The 18,343-nt window shown below is 47.5% G+C and overlaps 1 protein-coding gene across 1 annotated transcript in view; it reads left to right on the top strand.

Moving 5' to 3' along the window:
* The first annotated feature begins 349 nt into the window (after positions 1-349).
* SCLY (selenocysteine lyase) overlaps positions 350-18,343 on the top strand; it is a 76,324-nt gene continuing 58,330 nt past the window's right edge. Inside the window, exons 1-5 of the mRNA XM_075338652.1 lie at positions 350-418; positions 5,190-5,267; positions 6,364-6,476; positions 14,739-14,839; positions 16,540-16,705. Of these exons, the coding sequence (XP_075194767.1) occupies positions 5,200-5,267; positions 6,364-6,476; positions 14,739-14,839; positions 16,540-16,705 (448 nt within the window). The 5' untranslated portion in view covers positions 350-418; positions 5,190-5,199. The remainder of the gene's footprint in view (positions 419-5,189; positions 5,268-6,363; positions 6,477-14,738; positions 14,840-16,539; positions 16,706-18,343) is intronic.

Here is an 18,343-nt window from a genome sequence, read left to right as displayed (position 1 = left end):
CCATTCTGCGCTGGTCAGCCCCTGCTCTCACTCTACATTTATGGGAATAGCCCCATTAGCAGCCTGTTCTCTTCTATTACCACTGTCTCAGGGCGCTGACAATAGCTATGGCTGGTAACTATGACAACCACGTCTGAGAGACACATCTGCAGCCATATCCCTCCCACACCATCAGGAGGCGCTGTGCCGCTGAACGCACTGATATTCCTCACCAAAAGCGATAGCTAAAGTGAACAAAGGCTAGATAATAAGCGGCGCATGCGCCATCACTATGACAACTGTCTACAACTCCCCAGCCCGGCGCGTGTAGGAGGCATTTCCGGTCAAACGAGGCGCTCTATCCCCTCGCTCTATGGTACACAGACGCTCTGCAGCGCCGCCCGCCCTCTCTCTGCCTCTCTCCTGTAGACGAGTCCCTGTGAGTAGTGTGTGTGGGATCAGTGTCAGTCACAGCGCGGACCGTGCAGCGCCATACGGTGCACACTGCACACACGGGGCGGTATCCATACATATATGTGCCTATGTGGAGCGTGACAGTGCCCCCTGCAGGGGGACGGGGTGAGGTGCACTGCTGCAGTGGGTTTTCTGCATTACCGTATTCCTTGTGCCCACCAGTCCGAGAGTAAAAAATAGAAATACATAAAAAATAAAGCAAACATACGAATATCACCATAGACCGTAATAGACACCTTTTCTATCTGAAAAACACAGAATTCCTATGTTATAAACAGACGTGTGATGTGAACGGGGCCCAAACACATCAGCGATAACGTCAGATCCGGTAGCACCGCGTGGTTTGTGAAATTGATCTGACACTACACTGGTTTCCAGGTCCGCTTTATACTAAAAGGGTATTCCTGTCTCCCAAGAGCCTATCCCGATATGTAGTAGGTGTAATAATAATATTAGCAAATACCTCCAATTAGAAATGTAGTATAGTTCTCCTGATATAGCCATATCTCTTACCTCATGTGCAGGACCTTGGGTAACTATGGTTGTCCACTTATAGGCCTAGCACACACGAGTAAAATCTGATGACTGGAATGCGATGAAATCTCACTCCACTCGGACCAATGTTACTCCATCAGGCCGTTCCAATGTGCAATTATTTTCCTCAGCCCTAATAGGACCAATAAAACAATGGCAGCAGGCTGCAGTTGTCTGTGAGAGCCATGTCGCTCGCACCCATACAAGTCTATGGGTGCAAGAGAAACATCGGACTGTATTCAGATGACATCCAAGTACAGTGTGATATTCACACAGGCTGACAATGGAGGAAATGGAGAGATTAACCCCACTCTCTGCTCCGCAGCTGTGATCTGATCGCAATATCAGATCACAGTCGCATGGCACTCCGCTCATAGTGGAGCGGGCGCTGAGGGTCATTAGCATACCACCTCTGATGCTCTTGCATTGGATGTTATACGCTCCTGTGGCCCTAGCCATGTAGTGACAGTTGCTTGTGGTCGTAACAATGGATACCTAAGTTGCAAAGCCATGCACATGAGGTAAAAGACATGGCTATATCAGGAGAACTATACTACATTTCTGTACGCGAGAGAAATATGGGACTCCAAAATGTTTGCTGGTGCCCAGATAGGATCCCACTCCGTATCAGTATATAAAAAGAATCCAGCGCTCAAATTGCAGTGAAAAGAAGATCTTTATTTTGGGCTCAAGTGTCAAACGTGAAGTTTCGGTCTATTCTGACCTTTGTCAAACAAGCGCAGAGGTATCGAGCCAGACAGAGCAGCGAGTATTATGAGCACTGGTAGTGGTACGGAGCAGGACGCTGTGTGTGATGTGCACAGTGTTATCAGCGGTGACGCGCGTACCTGTGTCTGTTGTCACCGCCTCAGACGCTGGGCAGTGCGCATGATCAGTCCCAGCACTTCCGGTTATGCGCACTATGCAGGTGGGTATACTCACCCCAGCTTCAGAGAGGTCTAGTGCGCATGACCGGAACTGCCGGGACTTTGATCATGCGCACTGACCCTAAACCCGGCATTCTGAAGTGATGACAACGGACACAGCTACACACGTCACCGCTGATGACAGTGGGCATTGAATAGCATGTTAGCCTACCACTGTGGACATGCTAAGAGGGAGTAGTAGTCGGGGTATATAACTCCCTTGTGACTAGTCCCCTCGCTCATTAACATATCATAATGGATCTTTAGAAATACCTTTTCTAAAGATCTCTTTATCTATGCTGGTGTATACAGGGACGGTTAGGCAGGAATGAGCAATATACACCCAGAACTGCTCGTGGTTCTGGGTGCATATTGGACCTGACAGGTTCCCTTTAAGTTTTGTTTGTCATAATTTTATTTGAAATGCCATTACATGAAGTTACAAGCAGGAGAAATGGCAAAAAATAGAATTACAAGTGCATCTCAGTAAATTAGATTATCATCAAAAAGTTAATTTATTTCAGTAATTCAATACAAAAAGGGAAACGCATATATTATATAGAGTCATTACACAGAGGGATCTAGTTCAAGTGTTTATTTCTGTTAATGTTGATGATTATGGCTTACAGCCAATGAAAACCTAAAGCAGGCTTTACACGCTACGATATTTCTAGCAATTGCTAGCGATGTCGTACGCAAAAGCACCCGCCCCCGTCGTGCATGCGATATCGTGTGATCGCTGCCGCAGCGAACTTTATCGCTACGGCAGCGTCACACGCACTTACCTGGTCGGCAGAGTCGCTGTGACTGCCAAACAATCCCTCCCTCAAGGGGGAGGTGTGTTCGGCGTCACTAAGCGACCGTCCAATCAAAGCGGAGGGGCGGAGATGAGTGGGACGAACATCCCACCCACCTTCTTCCTTCCTCATTGCGGGCGGGACGCATGTAAGGTGAGGTTCCTCGCTCCTGCGGTGTCATACACAGCGATGTGTGCTGCCGCAGGAACGACGAACAACATCTATAAACAACCATTAACAATTTTTGGTTTTAGGACGACCTAAATGCCTCAATACTTGGTCGGGGCTCCTCTTGCATGAATTGCTGCATCAATGCGGCTTGGCATGGAGGCGATCAGCCTGTGGCACTGCTGAGGTGTTATGGAAGCCCAGGTTGCTTTAATAGTAGCTTTCAGCTCGTCTGCATTGTTGGGTCTGGTGTCTCTCATCTTCCTCTTGACAATACTCCATAGATTCTCTATAGGGTTTAGGTCAGGTGAGTTTGCTGGCCAAAAAAGCACAGTAATACTGTGGTTATTAAACCAGGTATTGGTAGTTTTGGCAGTGAGGACAGGTGCCAAGTACTGCTGGAAAATGAAATTTCCATTTCCAAAAAGCTTGTCGGTAGAAGGGAAGCATGAAAAAAAGATAGCATCATAGTAGCTTTGAGACCACTTTGACCATTATTGGGCTCATACACATATGGGTATTGTTTACTGAATCTCCAAGTTAAAAGCTAGAGGTGGTTGTAACTTGGCCATATTTTATGTGTTAAAGTTAAGGGACGTAACACTAGAACCTCTTGTGATTCTACTGAGCTGAATTTAGATCACCACTGATGTAATGTAGTGGTCTATGTTTGATTAAGTAGAATTAGCGTGGCCCTGAGCTTTGCAGCCATAACAGAAAGACTGTCTTAAAGGCAATCTGTCAGTAGAATGAACCCTCCTAAGCCGTCTGTACGGGCATGTGGGTCATAGAAGGCTGAATAAAATGATTTTTTAATATGTAAATGAGCTGTTAAGATCTATGGGCCGGACACTGATCTCCCTGAGAATCCTGCCTCCAGAGGTTATATAAAATGAAAGGAAACATTACCATGGAAGCACATGTAATGACTGACAGCCTGCTCTCCTGATCTACATGTCTCACACTGGTAACTCCTCCTTTAATTCCTAATAAGCTCTGGAGGCAGATCTGTGTCCTGACAGCTCAATTACATATTGAGAAAAACATGGATTTTTCTGGAATAAAAGATGAAATTGAAGATATCCAGGTATCATTTTATTTGGCTTCCTATGCCCTACCTGCCCATATAGACGGCTTAGGAGGGTTGATTGTACTGACAGATTCCCTTTTATGCATCTCTAGTCTTAGCATCCGGATCGTGTACTAGATCACGGCCCTCCACTGATCAATCTTCTGGTAGACCTTAGGCTATGTGCGCACTAGAAATGTGAAGTTTCTCAAGAAAATTTCTTGAGAAACTTCTGGGAGTGAAAGATTTCCGGACCTCCGGAAAAAATCCGCACCAAATCCGCATGCGGATTTGCCGCGGATTAGCCGCGGAATAGCCGCGAATTTGCCGTGATTTTCCCGCGGGTAGTTCCCTGCGGATTTTGCAGGCTGTACTGCCGAAATCCGCAGGGTACCTGCGGAAAAGAATGGACATGCTCATTTTCTCAAGAAATTTTCTCGAGAAATTCTTCTCAAGGAAATTTCTTGAGAAAAATCCGCACAGTGCGCACAGCTATTTTTTTTTCTCATAGAATTTGCTGGGAAATGTCTGCACAAAGATTGCAGACATTTCTCAAGAAATTTCCGCGGCAAATCCGCTGGTAAATCCGCGGGTAAAACGCACTAGTGCGCACAGAGCCTAAATATCTGAGGCTGCTTTCACACATCCGTTTTTTGCAGTGTGGTTCAATCCGGCTCAAAAACCTATGCAACGGATGCAGCGAAAAAAACGGTTCCGTTGCATAAGTTTTTCCATGCGGCCCGTCCGTTTTTTGACAGATGCGCCTTGATACTGAGCATGCGCAGTGCAAAAAAACACATCCAGTGGCCGGATGCGTTTTTTGCCGCAGGACGACGCATTCGGCGTCCATAGGCTTGCATTGTAAATCGCGCCGGGCGCGATGCGTTTTTTTCGCCACACAAAAAAACGTGCCAGGCAACGTTCCATCCGGCCGCCGCATGGGCTAAATATGCCGCATCCGGCAAAAAACGGATACAACGCAAGGCCATGCGGCACAATACGGTGCTAATGCAAGTCTATGCGGAAAAACGCATCCTGCGGCAAAAAAAAGGTTTGCATTTTTTCTGCAAAGCGCTGTATTGTGCCGCACAGCAAAAACTGGATGTGTGCAAGCAGCCTAAGAGCTAACAATAAGAGATGAGGAGCACAGACTGACCCAGCGCAGTTCTCTTTGCATCTGGTTGCACTGTTTGTAGAGAATAGCACGCTTTTTCTGCGACTCTCATATCTATTTCTTTTCAGTCTTCTGGCCATGGAAGCAAATTGCACCACAGCAAAAGAGAAGCAATGGTTGGAAAAGGAAGAGAAACAAGCTAAATGGTGAGCCACGAAAGCGCAGCGCCTCCCAGCCCATCGTAATACTCTACTCATTGATAGGTTACAAATTACCTTGGAGGAGTTCAAGAAAGGGAAAATAACGTTTCGGGTGTGTTCAGAAATATTGTATTTTTTCCAGATTTTGCTTCCAGAATTTCGGATGACAAATCCACAATGGAATAGAGTGCTAGCAACGTGGTTGAGATTAGTCGTATCTCATCCATATGCTTTGCTTTTATTTTCAGGCCAAATATGAACCTTTGGCAGATTTTTAAACCTGCAGCACGTCCGTTTCACCAGCATAAATGGTATAGATTTTTTGGGGGTCCTCATAAACAAGAAGGGGTGACTAACATCTGGATTAAATACAGAGTGGAGAGGAGTTTGTTGAGGGTCTGCTGTGGATCCACAACACAGTCTGCTAGTGAAAATGCTAAAAAAATAATAATGAATATACTCAATCTCCACCAGCAACTTATCCCATTCCTTTATGAACTCTATGACAATCGCTATCACAGCAGATCTGGATGAGCTAGGACCAGAGAATTCTCTGCAGAAGTAAATCTCTTCTTCGCCCCCCCCCCCCCCCAATACACTGCTAGCTCTCAGGGAATCCGAGAGATATGCACAGTTTTATGCAGATCTGCGCTGAATTCCTTGCAGATTTGCTGTGAAAACTGTCCACGGCAAATGTGCAATGTGGGGAACGTTCATTAGACTCCTCTCTCTTTCACATTCCTCCCCATTTGGCAGGAGTCACACTTGTGAGAGTCCCGCGTGAGTCTCGCATCGCATCACCCGGCACGGCCTGCAGCTCTCAGGACTGGAGCATCTCAGCTGCATAGAAATACATGCAGCTATCCTGTTCCTGTCAGGAGAGTGTGTGGACGTGTCGGGTGATGCAATGCGAGACTTGCACGAGTCTCTTGCAAGTGTGATTCCAGCCTTACAGTCGTGAATTGTGAGGATTGGGAACTCTGGATCCCCATTGTAGACCTCATACATTTATTACCCATTTAATCCATCTGGGTTTTATTCTTATGAAACAGTTTTCTGTCTCTCATTGTCATTATTAACTTATTTTGTCCTGTTTGAACAGTAAGGTCTACTTAGACTACAATGCAACGACTCCACCGGCTGCAGAAGTAATAGATGTTGTTACTCAGGCCCTGCAAGAAGCTTGGGGAAATCCCAGCAGCAGTTACAGTGCAGGTGAGATTTTTTTCTTTAGGTGAACCCATCCAAACAGAAAATAAAACAATAATGGGGCAGATTTACCCCTTCACCCTCAGTGATTTTTTTTCTCCTCTTCTTCTAAGAGCTATATTTTTTTTTGTTTTATTGTTCCATCCACCTCCACATATGAGGGCTTTTTTTTGCGGGATGAGTTCCACTTTTGATTGACACTATTCATTTTATCATGTGATGTACTGGAAAGCAGGGAAAAATTCCAAGTGTAGTGAAATACTGAAAAAAAAGCTAGTTTCTGCAATTCTTTTTTAATTCACCATGTTCAGTAACACTTACCTGGCAATATCAATATATATATAATAATAATGTAATATGTTACATATTTGTTTCATGTGGCTGTGTGAGGGCTTCATTTGTGCCCCAAGCTGACATTTTTTTGATACAATATTTTAATCGCCTTCTATTGCAGTGTTGGGACTGAAAAATGCAATTATTGTGTTTTTAATTTTTTTTTTTCTCATTACACCATTTACCACTTGCTTTAATTTATTTTATATTTTGATAGACTTTTATGAATGCAGTAATACCAAATATGTCTATTTTTATTTTTTTTTTATTTGTTTTATTCTTTAAATTTCAATTTGGGAAAAGAGAGTGATTTGAACTTTTAGATTTTTTTCTTTATCGTTCCTTATGGGAGACCCAAACCATGGGTGTATAGCTTCTGCCTCCGGAGGACACACAAAGTACTACACTAAAAGTGTAGCTTCTCCCTCCGAGCATATACACTCCCCGGATGACAAATCCAACCAGTTCAATGCTTTGTGTTCAGGAGGTCACACACACATGCATCCTCTGATTTTTGATTTTTGATTTCAAAGATTTGGAAGAAAAGCGGGTCCAATCTGGACTCCCGGCATGTCCCTTCTCACCCCACTGTGTCGGCGGTGCTGTTAAGGTTGATTTCAGGGCTGGAGCCTTCACATGCCGCGCTCCTTCGCCATCCCTTGGGGCTCTGGTTTGAAGTGGGAGCCATCACGGTTCTCACTGCTTTGCAGGAGACCGGTCTCCATCCGCAGCCCTGTTCAGGATCCTGCCGGACGGAGCGATGACCCCCCAGGGACCTGGCACCTGCGTCTCAAGCTAAGTACTGAGACGTTATTACCACAGAAAGTGGTCTTTCTAGGGGTCCCTTGTACTTTATTTGTGGGGGAGAATGTGTTATATGTATGTTTTAACATTTCCGGCCGGTTCTCCAGTTTTCACTGGAGAACCGCGCCGATGGTGCCTGCACGCTGGCCGCATGTTTAAATCTAGGCCCCGGCTTCGCCTGAGGCCTAGTTTCGATTCTATGTCAGTCAGTGCAGTGAGACAGGGTGGCTCCGCCCAGCGGCTGCTCAGCACAGGGAAGGGACACTCCTCACTGAGGAAAGATTCCCTCCCCTGTATGCCTCATTTGCCCTCCGTCCTGCTCTCAGAGTAGGCCCCGCCCCCTCTCCTCGCTGCGGACGCCATTTTCTCAGCGTTCTAGGGCACAGAGATCAATGTCTGCAAACACATTGTGACAAATGGGGGCCTGGGACAGAGCCCCCAGTTCTGGGGGATCTGGAGGGCACAGAGATGCCCCTATGTTAAACAGTCTGGCAAGCCACAACCTCCGGTTGTGCTGCTGCTTATTCACTCTGTTTATATACTCTGCTGGGGTTTTTTTTTTTTTTTTCTGAAAAGCCCCCACTTCTGGGGAATCCGGAGCAGAGATGTTATGTTAAACGGTCTGGCAAGCCACAACATCTGGTTGTGCTGCTGCTTATATACTCTGTTTATATACTCTGCTGGGGGTCTTTCTGGACAGAGCCCCCACCTTTGCAGCATGTCTCATATCAGTGCAGGGCTGCAAGGCTGTTTTTTATTATGCACCACATGTTGACTCGTGCTGTCTGTACCGAGCACATAACCACATTGTGATGCCTGCTCTGACATAGTGGTGCCTCAGCCTGGAGGCTTATCCCCAGTGGTCCCTCCGGCTGCTCCGGCTCCGGGGTAGAATCCCTCTCTCCAGGGGACAGCTGTCCCGGACACTGCTGAGCATGCATCAGCCCCCTTCTCAGGGCGCTTCTGCTGCTACGGCTCGCTCAGCAAAGCTCACAGAGGATTCTTCATCTGGGAGCCCGTCCTCCTAAAATGGAGACGCAGGGTCCCCTTTCCCTCCTCGCCCCGCGGCTCTGGTTCACGAGCTGACTCGCAGGACAAGGAGGATGCCTTACTGGGGGCTCGGACGCTCTCCATGTACCCCATTGATCTGTCCGAAAGTGACACAGATGCTAATGATTTGATTGCGTCCATTATATTTGTACTGGACCTCAATCCGCCTGTATCAGGGGAGCACCCCTCTTTGGCAGAAAAGCATCAGTATACCTTGCCTAAGAGAACAAGGAGTGTGTTCCTTATCCACTCCAGCATTCAGGTCACTGTGACCAAGCCCAGAGCCTGTCCTGACAGACGCTTCCCAGAGCGTGGTTCTGATGACTGTTTCCCCCTTCCACCAATGGTGGTCAAGGAGTGGGCTCATTCACCAAGGGTGGACCCTCCGGTGTCTAGACTTTCAGCCCGGACAGTTGTATCAGTGGCTGACCGCACCTCTCTGAGGATCCCACTGTCCGCCAGGTTGTCCTTCTGGCAAAATCTATATATGAGGCGGCAGGGGCCTCGTTCTCCCCATCTTTTGCAGCAGTGCGGGCTCTCAAAGCCATCTCTGCTTCTCGGGAGGAGATGCATTCCCTCACCAGGGCCTTTATGCCCGAATTGGTTGCCTTAACTTCCAGGCTTCAGTCTTTTCATCCTATAGCTGGAGACTGTCACCGCACTGCGGTGGCCTCGGCTACTTCCCTCGCTATCCGCAGGTTCCTGTGGCTTCGAGAGTGGAAGGCAGATGCTTCTTAAGAAGTTCCTTGCTGGACTCCCTTTTGCTGGGACCAGTCTATTCGGTGAACAACTGGATGAAATTATTAAGGAAGCTTTTGGCAGGAAGAGTACTTCCATGCCACAACCCAGGAAACCTTCCAAGGCAGGAACCAGTCGAGGTTTCGTTTCTTTCGTTTCCTCTAACTGGTCGTCCTCTAAGCCCTCGGCCTCGTCCACTAACTCAGCCAAGGTCCGTAAACCAACTGGCGCATGAAGCCGCGTCCTAAGTCGGCAGGAGCTGCTGCCACCAAGACAGCCTCCTCTTGATTATCTGGCCGCGCCAGTAACGTCCTTGGTCGGTGGCAGGCTCTCCCTCTTGGGCGACGTGTGGTTTCAACACGTCTTCGATCAGTGGGTGTGGGTTACCATCTCCCACGGCTACAGAATAGAATTCTATTCAGCCGCCAAACAGATTTTTTCTGACAACTCCCCCCTGCTCCAAGGCCGCCGCCTTCTCACAGGCCGTGGCATTCTTGCAGGCCAATGGAGTAATTGTACCAGTTCCCGACTGGGAATGGTTCTGAGATTTCTACTCAAATCTCTTCCTAGTCCCCGAAAAGGACGGTGCTTTCCGACCTGGATCTCAAGCTTCTCAACAAGCATGTTCAGGTGCGGCAATTTTGCATGGAATCTCTGCGATCAGTCAATGACCCAAGGAGATTTCTTAGCATCCATCGACATCAGAGATGTCTCTCTGCATGTGCCATTCGCAGTTTCACACCAGCGTTGGCTACGTTTTGTAATCGGAGAGGAACATTTCCAATTCGTGGCTCTCCCCTTTGGGTTAGCCACGGCCCCTCGTGTATTCACCAGTTGCGGTTCTGCTCCTCCAAGGGTTGGTAGTGATTCCTTTCCTGGACGCCCTTCTAGTCAGGGCTTCATCCATCCAGTGCAGACTGTCAGCGGAGTGTCTCGCTCACTCTCGCCACGCTTGCAAGTCCACTCTGACCCCGACCCAGGAACTTACGTACCTACGGATGCAATTCGAGACTCTGCTGGCACTTGTGAAGCTGCCCTTAGTCAAACAGCAGTCTCTTCATCTGGCGGTTCGCTCTCTGCTGAGGCTCCGCCGTCATTCCATCAGGCACCTCATGCAGGTGCTGGGTCAGATGGTGGCGTCAATAGAAGCGGTTCCCCTTGCCAGTTCCATCTGCGTCCCCTGCAGCTGGACATTTTCCGCTGTTGGGACAAGGGACTTCTTCCTTGCACAGGCTGGTGGCTCTGTCGCCACAGACCAGGAGCTCTCTTTAAGTGGTGGCTTCGGCCCCTCTCTCTGTACCAGGGACGCTCCTTTCTGGCCCCGTCATGGGTGATTCTCACCACGGATGCCAGTCTATCCGGCTGGGGAGCAGTGTTTCTCCACCACCGAGCACAGGGCACTTGGACTCCGTCCGAATCAGCCCTCTCGATCAATGTGCTGGAAATCAGGGCTGTAGTCCTAGGACTCGCAGCCGCCTAGCAATGTTGGAAGTTCAACATATCCTTCAGTGGACGGAGGACTCCAAGTCCACCATATCCGCAGTCCACATCCCAGGCGCAGAGAACTGGGAGGCAGATTATCTCAGCCGTCAAACCGTGGACAGCGGCGAGTGAGCCCTGCATCCGGCAGTGTTCCGGTCAATTTAGCAGGCAGGGCACTCCGGGAGTGGATCTACTGGCATCCCGGCACAACAACAAGGTCCCGGTTTACGTGGCTCGCTCCCACGATCCTCAGGCCTTAGCAGCGGACGCGCTGGTTCCAGATTGGTCCCAGTTCCGTCTGGCCTACGTGTTTCCCCCTCTAGCTCTTTTGCCCAGAGTCCTGCGCAAGATCAAAATGGAGGGCCGTCGGGTCGTACTCATCGCCCCAGGCGCAGGCGAGCTTGGTTCCCAGACCTGCTCCGTCTGTTCGTAGAGGTGCTGTGGCATCTCCCGGACCGGCCAGACGTTCTCTCAGAGGGTCCGTTTTTCCACAACAATTCTGCGGCTCTCAGATTGACGGCGTGGCTCTTGAGCCCTGAATCCTTACGGCTTCAGGCATTCCTTCCGAGGTCATCTTCACTATGACTCAGGCTCGGAAGTCTTCCTCGGCCAGGTTTTATCTCAGGACTTGGAGAATTTTCCTGTCCTGGTGTCGTTCTTCCCGCCATGCTCCTTGGCCGTTTTTTCCTTGCCGACCATCCTGTCCTTTCTACAGTCCAGCCTGCAGCTAGGTCTGTCCCTCATTCCCTCAAGGGACAGGTCTCGGCTCTGTCAGCGGCGTATCGCCCGACTGGCCCAGGTGCGCACCTTCATGCAGGGCGCATCTCACATCATTCCGCCTTACCGGCGGTCTCTGGATCCCTGAGACCTTTCTTTGGTCCTCATGGCCTTACAGAAACCCCCCTTTGAGCCTCTTAGGGAGGTTTCGTTGTTTAGTCTTTCACAGAAAGTGGTTTTTCTGATGGCCATAATTTCTCTCAGGAGAGTCTCTTATTTGACTGTGCTCTCTTCGGAGTCACCCTTTTTGTTTTTTTTTACCAAGACAAGGTGGTTCTCCATCCAACTCCGGGCCTTCTCCCTAAGGTGGTGTCTCCGTTCCACCTTAACCAGGACATTTCATTGTCTTCCCTTTGTTCGGCCCCTGTGCATCGCTTTGAGAAAGCGTGGCATGCTTTAGATTTGGTGCGGACGCTCCGGATCTATGTGTCACGCACCGCTGTTTTTTTAGGCGGTGCACCTCTCTTTTTGTGCTGACCACAGGTCAGCGCAAGGGTCTCTCGGCTTCTAAACCGACCCTAGCTCATTGGATTAGGTCGGCCATATCCGATGCCTACCTATGTTCTCAGATGCCTCCCCCGCCAGGGATTAAGGCGCACTCGACCAGAGCTGTCGGTGCCTCTTGGGCTACGGCTCAGCAGGTCTGTCAGGCTGCCACTTGGTCTAGTCTGCACACCCTTTCGAAGCACTACCAAGTGCATGCTCATGCTTCGGCAGATGCGAGCTTGGGCAGACGCATCCTTCGGACGGCTGTCGCCCATTTGTGAAGTTAGGTTTCGCCTACTTCTCAGTTTCTGTTTATTTCCCACCCATGGACTGCTTTGAGACGTCCCATGGTTTGGGTCTCCCATAAGGAACGATAAAGAAAAAGAGAATTTTGTTTACTTACCGTAAATTCTTTTTCTTATAGTTCCGACATGGGAGACCCAGCACCCTCCCTGTTGCCTGTTGGCAGCTTTCTTGTTCCGTGTGTTTTCACCGGCTGTTGTTGTAGACAGAAGTTCCGGTTATTCCGGGTTTTACTCTATCTCTACTTATGGGTGGATGTCCTCCTTCAGCTTTGGCACTAAACTGGTTGGATTTGTCATCCGGGGAGTGTATATGCTCGGAGGGAGGAGCTACACTTTTAGTGTAGTACTTTGTGTGTCCTCCGGAGGCAGAAGCTATACACCCATGGTTTGGGTCTCCCATGTCGGAACTATAAGAAAAAGAATTTACGGTAAGTAAACAAAATTCTCTTTTTTTTTTACATTTTCTTTTTCATATGTTAAAAAATATTTTTTTTTCACTTTCTACTGTGTTGTAGTCCCCTTAGGTGACTTGAACCTTAGATCATCCAATCACTTCTACTATTCACAACAATACCATGGTATCCCTACATGTAGCAATAAGCATGGTCTCCTATAAACACCAACTACAGGCAGCATTTCATAGTAGTACCGTTATGACAGTAGTACCGTTAATACAGGCATATGGGGTCTTCAGCAGACCCCTCACAGATGCACAGATGGGCGCTTAGAATGGTGTGCCTGCTTGGCCAGCACACTGTAAATGCTGCCGCTTTCACAGATGAACAACAGCATTTAACACCCACCCGCAGCTGTTAGAGGCAGATGATGGCTGAATAACAGAGCCATCATCTGCCAGGAAAAATGTGAACTTGACATGCAAGTTCTCATCAAAGTCAGGGAGTAAAGGTGCATCTCTAATATGTGCCAAGTACATGTTTAAAACTCTTTGAGGCTTGTGCAAATGTAAGTTGTGACTTTGTGTTAGGGGCATGACTTGGCTGTAAAGGGGGTATGGTTTAGGATGCAATGTGCACTAAAACTGTGGCACAAAAAAGCCCCAATGTATTCAGGGCCAAATTATAGGAAGGGTGAATGCAGTGGTTGGCTATTATTCTTAGGCTTCCAAGCTGGCCCGCATTGGCCTTAACCCATCCCTGAATGTCCTAAAACATTTTTATTTTTATACTTAGCAAATCTTTGAATGCTAAAATGTTAATATTTTAAGGGGTTGTCCATGACTATAGGTCATCTGTATGAGATATGTTGGAGTCTGACACCCATCAATCCCACCGATCATTTGATATCTGCTCCTGCAGAGGCTGGATGTATGCAGATCATAGAGTGTAAAGCAGGAACCTTGTCCATTATTTATCAGCCATTGAAGTGAACGAACGAAAAACTGCAGTATATGGCAGCGACTGCTACACAATGTACCAACACGGTGAGTTCCACATTGGACATCACTTATGTGCTGCTGCTGGTGCAGATTTCAGCTGATCGATCGGGTGAGGGTGCTTGGTGTCAGACCCCCGCCAATCTCGTATTTATGAGCTATCCTACACATGTGCCATCATTATGTTATTGCCGGATAACCCCTTTAAGTCAGGCCCCCGGCACATTTCTGGAACCCTCCAAAATGCCCAGGAAACCGCATGTATGCAGGGTTTTGGGAATTTGTAAGTATGGATGGGAACTTTCTTTTGTTTCAGGTTTTTTAGGTTAGATCCTTCTCATTTACTTTTTTTAATTACGTTAAAGAGGGAAAAGCAGAATTCATTTTAGAGAAGAATAAAATAAAGCAGAAAAGCATTAATATAGAATGAGGCCAGCATCCTTGCATTTCAGTCAGATTAGAACTCTCATCCCTTTTATCCGTGATGCTAATGTATTGTTAATGCAGGCCATAGGCCTCGTGTTTTAGGCCTATCACATTAACATGGCTCGTCATCTACAATGACATTAGTACATGTGTAGTCCACCAAGTGGAAGTGTTTAAAGTTTAAAAAGTAATCCTGTTAAAGTAGTTAGTGCTTGTCTGTGGTTGTGTTACAGATGTACAGCCTTGTAAATACTTAGAGACATCTGACCGCGTCTTCCAGGCTTTGCTGCAAGTCTTAAGAACCGCGAGTGATGGGAATAGCCAACCAAATCATGTCTCTGCTGCAAACTATGGTCACCGTAGAGTCTTGATGAGACTAAGGGAAACAGCGTTATGTTCAGATGTAGCAAAACTGAGAACGTCCATGGGAAAGTTAAACGTATATATTATTATTGTTTTTTTTCCAATTTGCAGGATGCAAGGCGAAACAACTAATCGACACAGCACGGGCTCACATAGCCCAGATGGTGGGAGCAAGACCAGAAGATATCATCTATACCTCTGGAGGGACAGAAGTGAGTTTAATGGTAGTTTAATCAGTACACAGATTGTACGTTTTCACTTGCAGCTGGCCCTTTTTTGGTATGTGTGATGTTTTGAAGGCATTTGACTGATTGATTTTCATAAAAATGAATCTTGACAGAGATCACTGTTATTTCCTGTAAATAATAGATTCTATTTTTTCCCAGCCTGTTGTGGTGCAGTACTTTAAAGCATAACCATCGGACAATAGAGGAGCTCTGTCTCTAGCTCCTCCGTCTGCCTCTAGCTCCTCAGTCTGCCTCTAGCTCCTCCGTCTGCCTCTAGCTCCTCCCTCTAGCTCCTCCCTCTGCCTATATCTCCTCCCTCAGCCTCTATCCCCTTCCTCCACCTCTAGCTCCTCAGTCTGCCTCTAGCTCCTCAGTCTGCCTCTAGCTCCTCAGTCTGCCTCTAGCTCCTCGGTCTGCCTCTAGCTCCTCGGTCTGCCTCTGGCTCCTCGGTCTGCCTCTGGCTCCTCGGTCTGCCTCTGGCTCCTCGGTCTGCCTCTGGCTCCTCGGTCTGCCTCTGGCTCCTCGGTCTGTCTCTGGCTCCCCAGTCTGCCTCCAGCTCCTCCCTCTAGCTTCTCCCTCTGCCTCTAGCTTCTCCCTCTGCCTCTAGCTTCTCCCTCTGCCTCTATCCCCTCCCTCCGCCTCTATTCCCTCACTCCAGCTCCTCAGTCTGCCTCCAGCTCCTCAGTCTGCCTCCAGCTTCTCTCTCTGCCTCTAGCTTCTCCCTCTGCCTCTATCACCTCCCTCTGCTTCTAGCTTGTCATTCTGCCTCTAGCTCCTCCCTCCGTCTCTAGCTCCTCCCTCCGTCTCTAGCTCCTCCCTCCATCTCTAGCTCCTCCCTAGCTCCTCTCTCCGTCTCTAGCTCCTCTCTCTGTCTCTAGCTCCAATCTCTGTCTCTAGCTCCTCTCTCTGTCTCTAGCTCCTCTCTCCGTCTCTAGCTCCTTTCTCCGTCTCTAGATCCTCTCTCTGTCTCTAGCTCCTCCCTCCGTCTCGAGCTCCTCCCTCCGTCTCTAGCTCCTCCCTTCGTATCTAGCTCCTCCCTCTGTCTCTAGCTCCTCTCTCCTGATGTCATCATAGAATCTCATCAGTAATAGCCGCCATCTCCTATCTCAGTAATGGGAAAGTCTTCACTCAATACAAATTTTACCTCTGAATTGAGAATTTTAGTAATGACTGATCAATTCTGACCGAAAAAGTAGCATATTTCTCTAATACGATTATTACAAAGTTACTTATTTTCACGTGTACTATTTATTCATGAAATAAAAATCAAAATGACGGTTACACTTTAAAAGTTATTTCCAGGATATTAAGTTACCCCCTATCTATAGTGTACGGGATAACTTACTTATCACTGGGACCCTCAGAGATCCCGAGCACAAGGCACTGGAACCCAGTACCAGATTCTGCAAGGCACCATCTTGAATGGATTGTAAGTGTACATACTCGACCCTTTGTCTACAGGACTGTCGGAAACAGCTGAGCGGTTTATTCAAGACTGGACTATGCAGAGCTCAGATCTTGGGTTCCAGAGCCCCTTATCGAGATCACTAGGGATTCCTAAGGTCAGATACCCATTGATCTGTAAGTTATCCCCTATAGCTAATTGGGATAATTTACTATCTTTTGAAAAAACTTTTTAAAACTGCAGTGTATGTCTTAGTTGATTTAATACATTCCTCTTGCAGGCCAACAACATGGTATTGTTTTCAGCTGTGGACTACTTCAACATAACCACCAAGAAAGAGCTAATCAATTCTTTAGACAAGGCCTTACCACATATTATTACCTCAAATGTGGAGCACGACTCTATAACACTGCCACTTAAACACCTACAAGGGGCACACAGAGCGGGTGAGTCTTTATTCTTACTTTTCTTGAACAGCCTACTAACCAGAATTAGATTGCTAAATCGTAAATTGACACATTTTCAAAGTTGAAGCGGTTATTACATTTTCAGCGGCGGAAAATCCAACACCAAATTGTGTGAATTTTCATGCGTAAATGCAGTGGCTTTTCCTGCAGATTTCACCCTTTTCTCCACTTTGCAAAACCTTATCCACAATGTTGATATTGTAATTTATAGACTGAAGGAAAATAATCTACATATACAATGCCTTAAAAAAAAGTATCCATACCCCCATGAACGTTCAACATTTAGATGTGCAAAGCATATACCCTAAAAGACTTTCAGCAATAATTGAAACGAAAGGTGGTCCTACAAAGTATTGACTAGGGGGCTGAATGCAAATGCACGTCACATTTTTCAGATTTATATTTTTGAAATATTTAGAAAACCATGTATCATTTCATTTATACTTTACAAAAACTTGCAATGAAGTGTTGGCATATCACATAACATCCCAATAAAATACATTTAAAGCATTTTTTTTATTTGCTGGAGTGGTGCTTAAATCTAAGTCCCCTGGCCCCGGTCTTAGGCGGGCTTTACACGCTGCGACATCGCTAGCAATTGCTAGCGATGCTGAGCGCGATAGCACCCGCTCCCGTCTCACATGCGATATGTGGTGATTGCTGCCTTAGCGAACATTATCGCTACAGCAGCTTCACACGCACATACCTGGTCGGCGACGTTGCTGTGACCGCCGAACAATATCTCCTTTAAGGGGGAGGTGCGTTCGGCGTCACAGCGACGTCACTAAGTGGCCGGCCAATAGAAGTGGAGGGGCGGAGATGCGCGGGACATAACATCCCGCCCACCTCCTTCCATCCGCATTGTCAGTGGAGGCAGGTAAGGAGATGTTTGTCGTTCCTGCGGTGTCACACACAGCGATGTGTGGTGCTGCAGGAACGACAAACAACATCGTACCGGCAGCAGCAGCGATATTATGAAAAGGAGTGACGTGTCACCGATCAACGATTTTTGACGTTTTTGCGATCGGTGATCGTCACTCCTAGGGTTTACACGCTGCGATGTCGGTAACGGCGCCGGATATGCGTCACTAACGACGTGACCCCGACGATATATCGTTACCAATGTCGCAACGTGTAAAGCCCGCCTTAGTCTCACCTGCCTCCATCTTCATCTGTTATCCGTGCCGCTGAATGGGAGGTATAGAACTAAGCAACAGTACTTGTGAAAAAGACTTGGGTGTACTAATAGATCACAGACTGCACATAAATCAACAGTGTGATGCAGCAGCAAAAAAAGCAAACACAGATCTCGGACATATTAAGAGAAGGATAGAGTCTAGATAACATGAACTAATTATCCCCCTGTACTCCTCTTTGGTCAGACCTTATCTATAATACTGTGTCCAATTCTGGGCACCACATTTTAAAAAATACATTAACAAACTGGAACAAGTTCAGAGAAGAGCTACCAGAATGGTGAGAGAACTGAAAACCATGTCCTACGAGGAACAGTTACAGGATCTGGGAATGTTCAGCTTTCAAAAAAGAAGGCTATGAGGAGACTTAATAGCTGTCTGCAAATATCTGAAAGAATATCACAGTGTAGAGGGATCATCC

Source organism: Anomaloglossus baeobatrachus, chromosome 3 (genome assembly GCF_048569485.1).
Source record: "Anomaloglossus baeobatrachus isolate aAnoBae1 chromosome 3, aAnoBae1.hap1, whole genome shotgun sequence".
Classification (NCBI taxonomy): Eukaryota; Metazoa; Chordata; class Amphibia; order Anura; family Aromobatidae; genus Anomaloglossus; species Anomaloglossus baeobatrachus.
The sequence above is the reverse complement of the archived record's forward strand: the minus strand, read 5'-3'. Positions and strand labels throughout refer to the sequence as shown.